Raw genomic sequence first — 15,709 nt, 5'->3', positions numbered from 1 at the left:
AATTGAATTGTAGGTAATGACGTGATTTTTTTTGAAAAAGCATAATTTTAAAGACTAAATTGTGATTTTACCAAACACTTAGCTATGTTTTTATAAATCACGTTTTCAAATTGTATATTTTAAAATCGCTATTTTAAATCGCACTTTATGAAATCGCAATTCCAAACGCCCTAATATTTTTTTTTAGTAAGCCGATAATATAGCATGTTGAGACATTATACAACCTAAAAGCTTATGCTCATGAGTTTGAGTCCAACAATACTATATTAACTACTCATAAACTTCTTACAAATTTTTAAGGTGAAACTCAATTATTTTAGACTCACACTTATACTCAACACAAGACACTCCTACTTTCCAAACAAATATAACAAAACAAGTATTTTTACATTTTTGGATTGAAATTTCCTAAATTTCTCAAGATAACTTTTATTTTACAATTTTAAAATGTTAAATCATTATTTTTGAATTTCAAGAATTACCTCGTATATAATTACTCTAAAAAATCAATTCAGGAAATGAAATACTTCTCTTTTACGAACCAATGATTTTAGGTTAAATTAACAAAAGATAACCGAACCCAATCCAACGGATACAACATATTACAATATATGTTGTTCAGAGCCCTGTGGTCGCGCTTCAGTCGGTGAAGGCCAACTTAAGCCGCGGCGGAGACAATTTGTTAACCTCTTTTCATAATGGCAGCGACGCTCACGCCACGTCTCGCTCGCCTTGCCCGCTACTTCCCTTTCTCTTGCCCAATTCTTCATCCTCCGAAGCCTCACGTCCTCACCTTCCGCCGGAGGCCTGGCCAACGCTTTCTCTTCTTCACCTGCCACTTCTCCCGCGGGTTCTCCGTCTCCGCCGCTGAGGGCTCTCGAGGGACAGGTACGGTCATTGTGGCTTACGCATGCCGTTTTTCTTTATGTGACGCATTTTATCAAACATGTTTATGGTAATGTGGATTATTATGTATTCTTTATTTGGTTGCTGAGAAAAAGTTGGAATGAGTAAGAAACGAATGAACAATTTCTGGATTTTGTGTTTTTTGGTGGTTTGGTGTCTCATAATCGGAAAAAAATAAAAATTAATCAGTTAAGCCAATGAGGATCGTAGGAGTTAGATTAATTTGCAATGTATTTACGAGGGAAACAAAGCAAATGGTTTGGAGGACTTGGTGAGTATATTAAAATGAAGTGACAAGTGAAAAGTATGTTACTGTAAACAATCTTTTGGTTTCTTCGAAGATTGTGAGTGATTCTCTGTTTTTCTGATTTTCATTTTTCTTTTTTCTCCTCATAAGTTGACTAAATTTATCGAAAATGCAAGAGGGGGGTGGGGGCAGCCGCCTTCATTAATGAGGTCAAAGTAATCGATTACCTCTACTAATATATACCCATGCAACTTATCAAAAAATATATACCCATGCCAGCTGAAAAGCGACCCAATAACTGGCTAGGAGCACCTGATGAAATGCCAAACAAAGAGAACACAAACTCCAGGACTTGTGGGCTACTGAAAGTGCAACAAGCAATGATCGATCGATTTGGCATTCCTCTGACACATGCAACACCCATTCATTACTATATTACCTCCTCTTAATCAAGATTATCAGAAGTCAAAATCTTATGAAAAGCAGCTGTCAAGTCAAACGTACTGTTGCTGATTTCTATAGAATAATGATGAACATTTTAAAGATTCCCTATTGGTCAGTTACTATTTCTTACTAAGTAATTACTTTTTGAAGATACTTTTAAGTGAACTTCTCTCCCCCATGCTTTTTATTATATTAATGAATAAGGAGCAAGGGTGTGAGCGAGCAACGGTGATCTGCTGAGCAAAAAATGCTAGATTACTAGACTCACCAAATACTGTGGTTTCCAAATTCTCCGAGCCTTAACTGTGTAGTTTTGTCCCCCGCAACTTTTTCATTATGCTTGCATATCTAATGAGACATATTGTGAACAGAAGTAGTTAGTGGTTTGAGAAAATATGATTATCACGAATCTGTTTGTTGTCTGAACTCTTTTAACTTTTTTTTTGATACACTGTTATTTTCTTCACATTGACAAATATGAATATTGTTTCTAGCTATTACCTTCTTTCAATATAATACCCAAATCACTTCAAAGGCATAAGAGAACCACTTTCAACATTCTGCAGACTGGAATGATAATGTTGGAGCAGTTTATGAAAGATTTGATGTCATCGTAGTTGGAGGAGGACACGCAGGCTGTGAAGCTGCACTTGCATCTGCCCGATTAGGGGCAAAAACTCTTCTTCTAACACTAAATATTGATCGAATTGCTTGGCAGGTTAACATTTGAGCTCCTTATAGAGGCAATTTAGTCTTTCTGTTTAATATAGTAGTCTTCCATTTGACTTACAAATTCTTTCGGATTTGAAACTTAAGAAATTACCTTACTGCCTAGTTCCAAAAATTGTTCTTTTTTGGGTGAACATTTTTTAATTAAGTGTCTAGGGACTGGCATTGACAATGTTTAATGTCTTTTTGTTGTTTTTAATCCTATGTTATTGGCACCAAGGTTCAAGAGTTGATTATTAAAATGTTTAAGTTTATTTACATGGTATAGAATTTCTAATAAGAATTAGTTATGTGCTTAAACCCTCTGCTTGGAGGGTGAGGTCTTAGTTACAAAACCCAGTGGGTGCATGTGTAGCTACCAATGAAGAAAAAGAGGAGTTATGTATATAACCTATCACGCAACAAGCCAAAGCTTTCATTTTAAAACTCCACCCATTGCCATCACATATCTCTCTCTCTCACACAACACACATATGCTTGCGTGCACACAACTGTGCAGATCCATGCTTACAGATTCAAGGAAAACATCTTTTGATTCTTGGATTAATATGCCATAGTTATAGAGTTTCTTATTAAGAAGTTTGATGCAGCCTTGCAATCCAGCAGTAGGTGGACCTGCAAAATCACAACTAGTACATGAAGTGGATGCACTTGGTGGTGAAATCGGGAAGGTTTCTGATAGGTAATGTATGATTCCTGCATTTGCTTGAATGTACTTTGGTGAGTGACTTCTGGTTGAGAGCAATTACTACTTGCTATTGACTACAAAATACCATGTTTAGTAAGGTGGATGCTGGCAAAAGTACGATTGGAAGGGGGGAGAAGAAGTTGGCTTAAATTATTGTGCCGTTGAAAGTTTCAAATTATCCTAGATATTAAATCATTCAAAGATGTCAAGTTTGAGCCTTGAGGAGGTCTTTTAGGTGGGTGGGCAATGTAAAAAATTGTTTGAGATGAGTTTAAAAGAAATCTTTTTGAAAGCTATATCTAATGTGAAAGGACAAACTCTATGTGAACAAAGGTGGATGATGGAATTGCATGGATGGATGAGTAATAAAGGAAAGAGAAGCAGGTTTTAATAATTTTGTCATTGCAAATATAGGTCTAAATTGAACCATTTAAACAAGTGAAGATGAAGGAATGTTGAGGTGGTGTATGACTAAAATATGTTCAACCAAGCTTTTATTTTACTTTTATTTTTATTTTGTAAATGAATAATAATTTATTGAAAACGAAAACATAATAAAACCCTTGTACACGAAAAGTATATGAGGGAAACAACCACCCTAAAGTTGTCTGGATTCTAAAGAGATAAAAAAAAATCTAAAATATTCAAAGAGGAGAAATTAGGAATGTAGGTTACAATCCAGTCCAATAGAGATCTCAAAAAAGAGGATTTTAAATGAAGCACATTAGACTCGCAATTGTCAAATAGAGACTGATTATTTTCTCTCTAAATGCTCAATGTTAAAAACGCTGGAATAACTTTCTAGATAGCCTCTTTAGGATGTCCCCGCCCCGGCCCTTGAGTCCTCCAACAATATAGCAGCTCTTGGATGTTGTTAGGCATCACCAATGAAACTCCGAATAAGTTGAGAACCAAGTGCCGTAAATTGCTAAAGCACTCACAATGGATGAGTAGGTGATTGACGGTCTCCTCATTCTTTTTGCAAAGGCAACACCAATTTACAAGAGTGATACCATGCCTTCTACTATTATCAACTGTAAGGATTCTACCTCAAGCTTGCCATCCATGTTCAGGATGCAATGCAGGGCGGAACCTTAACCTTCCATACACTTTCCAGTGAAACAAGCATGGCGTTCTAGTCTTGAAAGTGTTATAATAGCTTTTCACTTCAAAGTCATGGTTGCTGGCTGGGGTCTATAACAATCTATCCGCTTTTCACGGATGGGGGTAGTTGAGGAGTATAACTAAGTGTGGAAAGAATCGCGAGATTCCAACTCCCAATCCTGGACTGCCCTAATGAAACTCAGATCTCAATGAATAGAGGTTTCTGAGGATTCCAAGTAATTTGACTCTAAGGCCTCTTTTTCACAGCTATTGCATACAATTTTGGGAAAGATGATTTGATAGCATCTTTACTATACCAAACATCATGCCAAAACCTAATATGATACCCATCTCCAACCTTGAAGGAGACAAGATTGGAGAAGATTCCCCAGCCATTCCTATTATTCTTCTAAAGGCATACGGTGCCCTCAGGCTTCCTTTTAGCACCAACTCTCACTCTGGGTCCCATAATTCTCAATAATCATCTGTATTCATCGAGAAGTCTCCTCTTTCATGAATTTCCAAAGCTATTTACCAAGTAAAGCTTTATTGAATAGCATGAGATTTTTAACCCCCAACCTTCCCCTGGAAACTGAGCAACAGATTGTTTTCCAATTCATTAGATGAAACTTGGGTACACCAGCTAGAGCATCCCAAGGAAAGCCCCTTTGAAGGTGCTCCAACTTCCTAGCTACACCGGCTGGTAAAGGAAAAAGGGACAAATGTGCTCTTGATTTGGGTAAGCGTACCACCTCGAGACAAGTAAATCTTCTTCCAGCTAGCCAATCTTCTTTCCATTTTCTCAGCTACCTTGTCCCATATGGCTTTTGACTTAAAAGAAGCAACCAATGGAAGCCCCAAATAAATCAAGGACAGAGAGGAGATGTTGTAGCTGAGAATATTGGCCAAGTCTTCCTAATGCAGCACCTCACCCCATTGCGACTAAAACCGATTTCCGAAGTTTAACCTTCAAGCTTGAAATTGCCTCAAAGTACAAGAAAATGTGACCCAAATTATAGATTTGATCATGATCTGCATTAGACATAGTGTGCGTATCATTGCAAAAAGGTGTAATATTTCCTACGGGGTTGTGTTTTGAGTGCCTACTCAGAATCATGATAGGTAACCACCAACCATAACTCTAGATAGCATCGTATTGAGAGCCCCCTTGGCGGAGGCCCCAAGAGCTACCAAAGAAGCTGTGAGGACTAGTGGACTACCATTGATCAAAATAGAGAATTGGGTTGTGGAGATACAAGCAAACATCCATTTCCTCCATTTAAAACCGAAACCAAGATGCCCCAAGAGATAGAGGAGGAACTCCTAGTTGACAGGGTCATAGGCTTTCTCCAAATCCAGCTTACAAATAACTCCTGGAACTCCCTATTTTTTAACCTGATGTCCATACACTCATTTGCTATGAGAACTGAGCCTAGGATTTGTCTCCCCCCTATAAATGCATTGACTATTCAAAATGAGCGATCCTAAGACTTGCTTCATTCTTATAGCCAGGAATTGAGCTAAGATTTCATACACACTTCCCCACCAGGCTGATTGGTCTAAAATCCTTTACTTCCAACTGCCCAATCTTTTTAGGGATAAGAGCGATGAAAATAGCATTAAGGCTTTTCTCGAGTATCTCATGCTCATGAAAGCTGTTGAAAAGGTGCATAAGATCATCCTTCACTATAGCCAAACAAGACCAAAAGAAAGCAATAGTGAAACCTTCAGGACCTGGAGCTTTGTTACCATCCATACTAAGCAATGCCAGAATAACCTCCTCTCCTTGAAATGGCCTTTCCAACCAATCTGCTTCTGCAGAGTCTAACAAGGGAACTCCAACCCATCTAATTTAGGGTGCCAATGAACTGTTTCATTAAAGAGATTCTTGTAAAACTAGATGATTGTATCATTGATCACCTTTTGATCAGAGGTAATAGTGTCATCTATACAAAGATTGGTAATAAAATTATTTCTCTTGTGAGAATTGGCAAGATGGTGAATAAACCCTGTGTTGTTATCCCCTTTTAACCAAGTTACCTTAGATTTTTGTCTCCAACTGACCTCTTGCAAAAGAGCATCATCCTCTAAATCTATTTTCACCTTAGCCCTCCTGACTTTCTCCTCTTCTACTAGAGGTCTCTCTTCTTCTAAATAATCAAGAGACTGTAAATCCTCCAATAAAGACATTCTTTTCCTCTATATTACCGAATACCTCTTTATTCCAACGTTTTAAATCCAGTTTCAGCCGTTTTGGTTTATTAGCTAAAAGGAGGCAGGGAGTACCTGGAAACTGATACAAATCCCCAAATCCCCACCGCTGTTTCACCAAATCTTCAAAGCCCTATGCTTTCAGCCACACGTTCTCAAATTTAAAAGAACATGACTCTCATGGTCAAGAAAAATGGGAAAATGATCTGATAACAGTTGAGGAAGACGATGTTGGATCAGGTCTGGGAAATTCTCTTCGCAATCCGGCAAAATTAAAACTCTGTCGATCCTGGACATAGAGGAGGGGAAGTTTTTTATTAGATCAAGTGAAAGACCCTCCGACCAATGGAATATCCAGCAAGCCTTGCTCTGAAATAAAATATGACAATTTCCACATGGCAGAGGTTACCTAAGACATTACGGTTCTTTCATTTGGGAAACGAGTAACATTGAAGTCTCCCCCATTGCATCAAGGGACTTTCCCTCAACTAAGGACCCCTGAAATCTTCTCTCACACATAGTGCCCATCTGCATCAGCATTGGGACCATAAACTCACCAAAAAGCCCAAATGAACTGGTTCAGGACAGATTTGAACCTGCAGGAAATAGAGAAAGTGCCCACCATCTCTTTAATGCATTCCACTGCCGGTTTATCCCACATTAAGAGTATAGATCCTGAGGCTCTTGAGGCTGGCAAAACAGTCCAACCCGTGAAGGATCCACCCCACAAACTCCGGACAATATCAGCTATAATTTGCTCCATTTTAGTTCCTTTAAAACACACAATGTTAGGCTTCAAATTTTTAATAAGTTTCTAATGCCAAGTCTTTTCCGGTTAAGACCTTGAACATTCCAGCTGAGAATTTTTAGATTCATAGTGGGATAGGAGTGTTGCCATGATAACAAGAAGAAGGGTGGGGTTTTGTAGGATTCCTCTTGGAATCATAGTTCATTGAACTTGACAAGTTAAGTTCTCTTCCTGCAACACCCTTACCCTTATGCCTGGATTCAATAGCAGCGAACAAATCTGAAGCCTCCTCTTCAAATCCTTTGTATGAAACCCTCATTTTATTTGCTTTGTACCCATTTAGGTTCCTTAGAATGACAACAATGATCTTTTGTTCCTATTATAAAATTGCATTCAGAGTCTGGCCATGGGGGTTACCATATTATCTTTCCCGCTATACTTTTATTTGGTGAAATGCTTGTTAATACTTTCCCATTCTTATTTTCATTGGGGAATTTGTCTTTTCACATTTGTTGGAATTTTCTGATATTCTTTTCTTAGTTCTAATCTTGCCACCTCTTTGACGTTTGTGCAATAATGTGGGTTGAGGGAATTAAAATTTGTTTAGATATCTCTATGAGAATTATGTTCTTGCTTTGTGGTATTTGCAACTAACTAATGTTCACTTTTGTTTTCATCCTCAGATGCTATTTACAAAAACGTGTTCTCAATGTCTCTAGAGGCCCTGCAGTTCGAGCATTGCGTGCGCAAACTGATAAAAGGGAATATGCCATGCAAATGAGAAACATAGTGGAAAGGCAAGTGTGTATGCTTAATCTGTGCAGAGTATTCTTTCCACCGTTTGTTTTTTTTTTTGTTGTGGCTACAGCGATGATTATATATGGTAGTCTTAAATTATTAGTTTTTGGCATGATCAATCTCATTCATAGTTCCATATTTGACTGATTTGTGGCTCATTTTGCTGTATAGTTACTAGTTAGCCAGAGAAGTATTTCCCACCTATTATATTTGCAGATTTGATGATCTAGAGCCATCCAGTTTAGACTGGAAATATCAATTCTCAAAATTTGCTTTAAGCTGTTGCTTTTCACCTGCATTTTTTTTTTTTTAAATTTTTATAGGTAATTGACAAATATCATTAAAATGTGTAAGGCCCCCCTAAGCACACATGAAGTATACAAATGGAACAAAAAAAAAAAAAAAAAAAAAGAACAACCCAGCCAAAGCCACCTGTAAAATCCCAAAAGAAAAGAACTACAAGGCATCCATAAAAGAAACCCTAAACCCGCAAAAGAGTTCTGGGCTTCATCATAACACTAAAAGAACCCTCTTGCCTTACCTCAGCTAGAACAATCACCTCTAGCATCAAAGTTTATAGAGCACTCCATGTTTTTAAGTTCCCTCCTACCTTTCGGTTTAGAAGGAGAAACCATTACCTCATGACACTGTTCCTCTTCTAGAATTGTCAAAAGATCCAAAGTCTTTTTTCATTCGACAAGAGATCCCCAGAACGGGAAAGATCTCCATCGCACATTGCACTACCTTGGAGTGGCCGACATCACCCACCTTTCGATTCTCACCAACACCTGCCCCATCCAATCCATTCATGAGACATAGAGCCCTATCCAACCCATCCACCATCCCTAACTCTCCCTCTTGCTGTTCACCCTTTTGTTTCTTTAAGCTGACCAAAAATCAATTTGAAAAGAAGGAAGAGAACAAATTCAGTTCAATGCATTGTAGTGGTTGTTCCTAATGTTATTACCATTTGATCTCAAGACAGACTTTGCTTTTGCATATTTGGCTCTTAAGATTGCCCTATTAGATAAAATCAGATTTCAGTTATCAATTCAGTCACTAGTTGTGATTTCAAGATTTTTTACTAGAGTGGGGGATGATGGAGGGTTGATGTGGTCCTTGCATCGGGTTGCTCAAGATACTAACTAGTGGTTTTATTGAGTCTTTTTTTGTTTTTTGTTTTTACTTATCAGAAAAAGACACTAATGCACCAGGTTCTCATGTGAGATCAGACAAAAGAAGAAAGGGTAGAGGTAAACGGCTGAAAGGGGTAGCAATGACTTTCATGCACAAATGTACATGAATTGGCTCACAGTGAGGTCTATACAGAAAGTTCGAATAGGGGTTGGAAAAGTGTGGTCTTTTGGGTTGCAGAGCTCATTGAATTGAGGAGGAACTCAATTCTTTTTCTATGAAATTACTTAATGGAAAAGGTTATTCTTTTTTTTGTTAGAATGCATGCCGTAATAAGTGGTACTATTATGGAAGAAAACTTAGATGAGGTGTCCAGAATAGTTTTTCTAGTAAACTGTCATTCTTAGGAATAATCCTCACTCTATTGTAATCATTTCTCCTAATATATATGGAATGAATAGAAGAGGGCTGGAAATAGTAAATCGGCTCCTCATTTCATACATTTTCTTCCATTTTTATCATGATTAACAATAACAACTACAATAGGTTTCACAGTTTATCATAGCAAACCATCACCGATTCAATAAAAAATGTACATAAGTCTTTACAACATATTTCCTTTAGCTATAATGATATATATTATATATTTCATATCCTGCACTAGAAATATATACATACAAATGCATCTAAGCCATTGCATATCCTTTATATCGTATAACTCAGCGACACACATATACTTGCATTCCTCAACCCATTAAGCGAAACACATGCATACGAGCATATCTAAGCTATAAATAGTTGATAAACATTAGTGTCAATCTCATAACATACATTTTATAATAATAAAACTTGATTATTACTTATAAAAATAAAATAAAATACATTTTATAATCATTAATACAAAACTTATGTATTGCATTTTTTCATTCATTTCCATTTTCATTCTTTCACACGTCTCTCTTGGAACTTGTTCTCGACAGCTTCTTAAGGACCTATCCTTCATTTAACATTCCTACCATTCACTGGGGCTGACCCCTTTATATCGGCATTAGGTTAACAACATCGAGGACTGGTCCTTAGGGACTTGTCCCTTAGTAGTGAAGCTGGGGACTTGTCTTGATACATTAATCTCTTATTCCTTATTTTATCTTTAGTGCACATTATCATGATGCATTCATTTGTTTCCGTAACCATGCAATATTGAACATAATTTTTTAACACAATTCTTAACACATCTTTTTAACATGTATAATCATCAAATGTACATAATCATATATCTTCATAAAATAGTCAGCTCGGCAAAACACATATATCACGCGTTAAAAATAAGTAAAATTTGTTTTTTTTTTTTTTTTTTTTTGATAACGTAGGAGAACTTTACTCAGATTAATTGCACGTCGCAAATGCATATTGTACAACAATTCTCACCGTTAATCAAACTCCTATGGGTAACGGACCCCACCCGTCAGAACCAGTTACCAGGTAATCCAGGAGCTTTCACCCCTGATGGGCTAAACAGTTTATCCTTATGCCCTGGAGGCTAAGTAAATTTGTTTTGATCTCAGTAAGTAATATACTTGCAATGTCCTTGACGATTGAGAAGGATTCCCAACTCAAGCACACATTGCAAATCACCATTAGACTCGTACCCATAACAAAACTCTTAACTTTGGTAATACCCATAGTGCTCAAAACACCTCAAACGCTATACTTTCTTAAGAACCAACCACAAGCCCAATTAACCCAATCCATAGCCAAATTTAGGGTTTAATATCAAAGCCCCCAAATTGACCAAAACCATGAAAAGTTAGGGTTTTGCTCATACCTTAATTGAATGGAGAAATTAGAAGTTCCACACCTCAAATCTCCTACCCAAAGCTCGGGTATTGCCTAGAACTCTACTACACATAAAAACCCTAAGGTAATTTCTAGGATTAAGCATCATACCCAAAAATTAACCCAACTTGTAGAAAATCTATGGTGTATAACATAGATTAAACAGATAAAACGGAGCTCCAACACCATAAATCTCCAAACTGTAGCTTGGAAGTGGTGTACGAACCTTCTCCAAGCTCCAAAAACCCAACAATGGACAATACCCACCAAGAGTGGGCGAGAGAGAGAGAGAGAGAGAGAGAGAGAGAGAGAGAGAAAATGAGAGAAATGCGATTTGTGAGCTGAAAATCACCTATTTGCTATTTATATTATCACGACTCGTCCAGACGAGTAAGTGACTTGTATGAACGGGCAAGAGCCTCGTCCGATAATTCGCTCATATACAATTACTAATGAGCCGTTATGTCTACCTTTCGACTGCTGGCTCGTCTGAACCAATTGAGGACAGGCAGCATTAATTTAATCCAGCATGTTATCTCATATGGACACCACTACGGCATCTGAACGCCATAGTAGACAAACCATTTTGTTCCATCGTCGCATGTAGCTTGTTTGAACGCTACAGCAGACGAATCATACTGACTTGAACTCACATGTAACTCAGCCGAATGCTAATTACGGACGAGAACACTGGGCAACTCGTCTGATAGCTCGTCTGAATGCCTATTCCGGACAAGCATACTGAACAACATTTTCTCTATCTTTTATTAAGTGTAACAAAAATTCCATTTCCCTTAATATTTTCCAGCGTTTTCTCATCAAAATCCTAATCTTAGCTTGTCCTAAGCCCTAAAATAAGTTGCTGTTCATATTCTCCTAATAGATTTGGTATCACATGTTTTGTTTTACATCAATTTTGGTATCCTATGTTACAAGGACAATCATGAGTTGGAAGAACCTAAAAACCCTGCTCAAAGAGTCAATAATATGAGACATAACTCTTCTTAGTTGAGAAAGTTTATAGGGAGTAGCATGCATGAACTAAATGTACAAGAAAGAATCAATTTGTGAATTTTAATGTACAATGTATTATAAATTGCAGCATTAATACATCACATATTGCTCAATGGAAGAGCACGGATTGGTCTCATTCCTGATAGAAAAGGAAAAAAAAAAAAAAGTAAATAAATAAAAAGAAGCATTTACTTCTTGGATGCTTGATTTAATGTGCAAGTTGAACATGTAGGCTCTAATATTTCCTGCATTTATTTCAAGTATAGTTCCACAGTGTTTTTCATCTCATCATGGAATTTGAAATTCATCATCAAATAAAATCTTTTTCTGTTTCCCTCTAGATGTAATATACTTTTACATGCTCAATATATATTCACGTTAAAGTTTTTCTTCTTCCTCTCTCTGAAATTTGTAACAGCTTTTAAATTTACTCACCTTGGCAGACATGAACATAACTTATCAGCACAATGAAAATAAATATCATCTATTGGACAAGAGGGCTCTAATATTTCTAGTTACTTAACCCAAAAAGGCCAATGTTTTTTTTTTGACCAAATGGTGTCTTGTTCCCACCAGAAGTAAGAGATGGACGGTGAGATCAGTAAGTCAAGGGTTCAATCTTGTGTGGGATGTGGGATTTATATCTACATAATAAAAGAGAAATGCTGCGTAACTAAATAAATAAATGATAATCACTATTCAAATTTATTTGTTTTCCATTAATTGCCCAATTTTATTAGTATACTCTTGCCTTGCATATATTTGTCGAATGTTTGTTCGTTCCTTCTGGTAACTGTTGGTCTTTGCTTTGTTTTCCAGCACTCCAAACCTTTCTATTAGAGAGGCTATGGTGACAGACATCTTATTAGGAAAGAACGACAGTGTGGAAGGCGTCTGCACATTTTTTGGGATGAAGTTCTATGCTCCTTCTGTTATACTGACAACGGGCACTTTTATGAGTGGTAAAATTTGGGTTGGTAGAACTTCTATGCCTGCAGGAAGGGCTGGTGAGTCAGCATCACATGGACTTACTGAGAACTTGCAGCACCTTGGATTTGAAATTGATCGGCTAAAAACTGGAACCCCAGCACGTGTGGATTGTCGTACCGTAGACTTTTCTGGATTGGAAGCCCAGCATGGAGATGAAGAGGTCCTTCCATTTACTCCCATATGTAGATTCTGTTGAAGTATCCAACCCAAAGGTTTAAACTAGTAGGTGGAGAGGTCCAACAACTACACATATCAATAACCAAGCACACACCCAACTGATGTGAGATTTTCTAACTTTTCTTCTCATGTCTAGGCCTAATAGAAACTGAAACCATGAACAGGCAAACTGGACTCTATACCATGTTAAGGCGTCCAACCCAAAAGCTTAAGTTGGTGGAGAGGCTTAACAAGTACATATACCATAACAAACATACATCAAACCAATGTGGGATTTTTTATCACCCCATGTCATGTCCAGGTCCAATAGAAACCAAACTTAAGACAAATGGCCCAATGAACCAATTGAAACTGAAATAAATGTAGAAAGGCTTGGTATTTGGAGTCTAAAAACAAACAAACCGGGTTTTGATACCATGTTAGAGCTTCGAACCCAAAATGTAAGCTAATGGTTGGAGAGACCCAACAAGTACAGGTACCCATAACCCAGTACATACATCCAACTGATGTGGGATTTCTTAATAAGTCGAATAGATAAAGTTATGCTAGGTGCAAGTTTTCTGGTCATGCTTTGCAATTTTATTTGTGCAACCAATTCATTAGTGTGTAGGTCATATGTCATTATATACCTTGGCTGGAGATTGCAATACGCTCACCATGTTAATGTAATGTATTAAAGGTAGTCAATTGACTAGATTCATAACTCTGTTCACCACATCACTGTCTGGGCAGAAACCAGAATGTTTCATAGGTTTTCCTGCTTGACTGGGCAGACTACCTCTTACTGGACTTAAGGTCATGAAGCAGTATTCTGCATATTACTAGCTCCTAGGATTTTATCTCTCTCATATTGGATGAAGAATAACCTGTGATTAGCTTTTGATTTAAATAGTGAATGTTGATGACTGATAAATATGCTTGATATCCATGTCTTTAATGTGAGTTATCATTAACAGGTCAGCTGGTTTAGCTTTGATCCTGATTTTCATATTGAAAGGGAGCAAATGTGCTGCTATCTAACACGTACCACGGCGAAAACACACCAGCTAATTAAAGAGAATTTGCATGAAACTCCCACGTATGGAGGATGGGTTGAAGCTAAGGGACCCAGATACTGCCCTTCAATTGAAGATAAGGTAAGGCTGGTAGTTTATGTTCCTTTTTTCTTGCGTACCTCATTTTTGTGTTCTTATACCTTATTTTGTTATTCACTTCAAGTTCTAACTCAACCAATATCACAAAAGGAATGATCGGCTGCTCCAATGCTGGAGTAGATTTTGTATGAATATCAACAGACACAGAATCCCTTTTCAATTGTCATTGCTATTATGTCCCTTTTGCTATTGGCATTTCATATGATACATTTTGTTACTTTATTAAAGTTACTCTTTTTTTTGGTTCCAAATCCATTATGTGATGTAATGAAACATGATTTTCCTATTGTATGAGATATATACTTTGATTCTCAATACATTGTGCTGTGAGAAGTGAAGCATGATTAAGATATACACGTATCATTTGTTGAACTAATTCCCGATACCATCATTTGCTATATTTTCAAATTCTATACAATATTGGTTATTTCTGTTAATGGACATTAAAGAACTTCAATAAAGGATCCAAAATGTATTATATTCTTACTCTTCATCTGATTCTTGTGTTAGAGAATGAAGATAGTCATTCTTATCTAAGTATTACTGTTATTTTAGAAATGTAAATGTCATTACTGCTTTCCAAGAATCTGTATTAAAACCATATATTTGTAGGTTCCACATTTTCTTTTCACCCAATTCACTATTTCTAGAGGCATAAATCTCTATAGATATGTGTACTCCAATAATAGGAGCCTCATATGTGAATTTTCCTCTTTTCTATTCTCATTTTCTCTCTTTCATTCTCCCTGTCGGTGGGGCATGTGCAGGCCACTACTTTTTAGTGCTAGTGTGTTGGTTCCCTTCGTTTTTTTAGCTTCTCTATGTCTTGGTTGGTTTTATGGATATTTGAGAAGATGTTTTCGACGTTGTCTGAGAAGGGAAGATCCATTAGTCCTTGTTTAGAAATAAAGTCTGAAAAATCCATCATGGCCGAATCCAAATGGGCTTCACCTGATCTTTCGCTAGGGAACCGAGTGACATTAAAATCACCCCCAATACACCACGGCATGTCCTACCAGCTAATAACACCCGCTAACTCCTCTGAAAGGAGCGTTCTATCCCTATTGAGGTTCGGACCATAAACCCCACCAAAAGCCCAAACAAAACGATCCCCAATGTTTCTGAAAGACACCGCCAGAGTGTACGCCCCACACAAACATCAACCTTCTCCACCACCCTGTTATCCCACATAATCAGAATGCCACCCGAAGCCCCTCTAGAATCCAAACAACACCAATCCACATGACTCCGCCCCCATAAACTACGAATAATATTGCGAGACATACCCTGGATCTTGGTTTCTTGAAGACAAACTATATGAGCCTTCCAATCTCTGAGCAAATTACTCACCCTCAAACACTTATCCCTCTTGTTCAACCCTCTCACATTCCAAGACAAAATGCTTAGCTTCATAAGGCTACTCCATGCCCCCTCCCCTTTCCTCTTGCCACAGCTAGAGTTTGAACATCTAGCGTCATAATTCCCCGAGCACTCCAAATTTCTAACCTCCCTCTTGCCCTTAGTGCTGC

At 37.4% G+C, this 15,709-nt stretch overlaps 1 protein-coding gene across 1 annotated transcript in view; it reads left to right on the top strand.

Annotated features, from left to right (window-relative positions):
* Positions 1–582: 582 nt before the first annotated feature.
* LOC132165823 (glucose-inhibited division family A protein) overlaps positions 583–15,709 on the top strand; it is a 33,960-nt gene continuing 18,833 nt past the window's right edge. Inside the window, exons 1-6 of the mRNA XM_088511797.1 lie at positions 583–888; positions 2,164–2,315; positions 2,917–3,008; positions 7,761–7,874; positions 12,679–13,009; positions 13,983–14,162. Of these exons, the coding sequence (XP_088367923.1) occupies positions 699–888; positions 2,164–2,315; positions 2,917–3,008; positions 7,761–7,874; positions 12,679–13,009; positions 13,983–14,162 (1,059 nt within the window). The 5' untranslated portion in view covers positions 583–698. The remainder of the gene's footprint in view (positions 889–2,163; positions 2,316–2,916; positions 3,009–7,760; positions 7,875–12,678; positions 13,010–13,982; positions 14,163–15,709) is intronic.

This window comes from Corylus avellana, chromosome 11 (genome assembly GCF_965113065.1).
Source record: "Corylus avellana chromosome 11, dhCorAvel1.hap1.2, whole genome shotgun sequence".
Lineage (NCBI taxonomy): Eukaryota > Viridiplantae > Streptophyta > Magnoliopsida > Fagales > Betulaceae > Corylus > Corylus avellana.
This window is presented reverse-complemented; position numbering and strand designations above follow the sequence as displayed.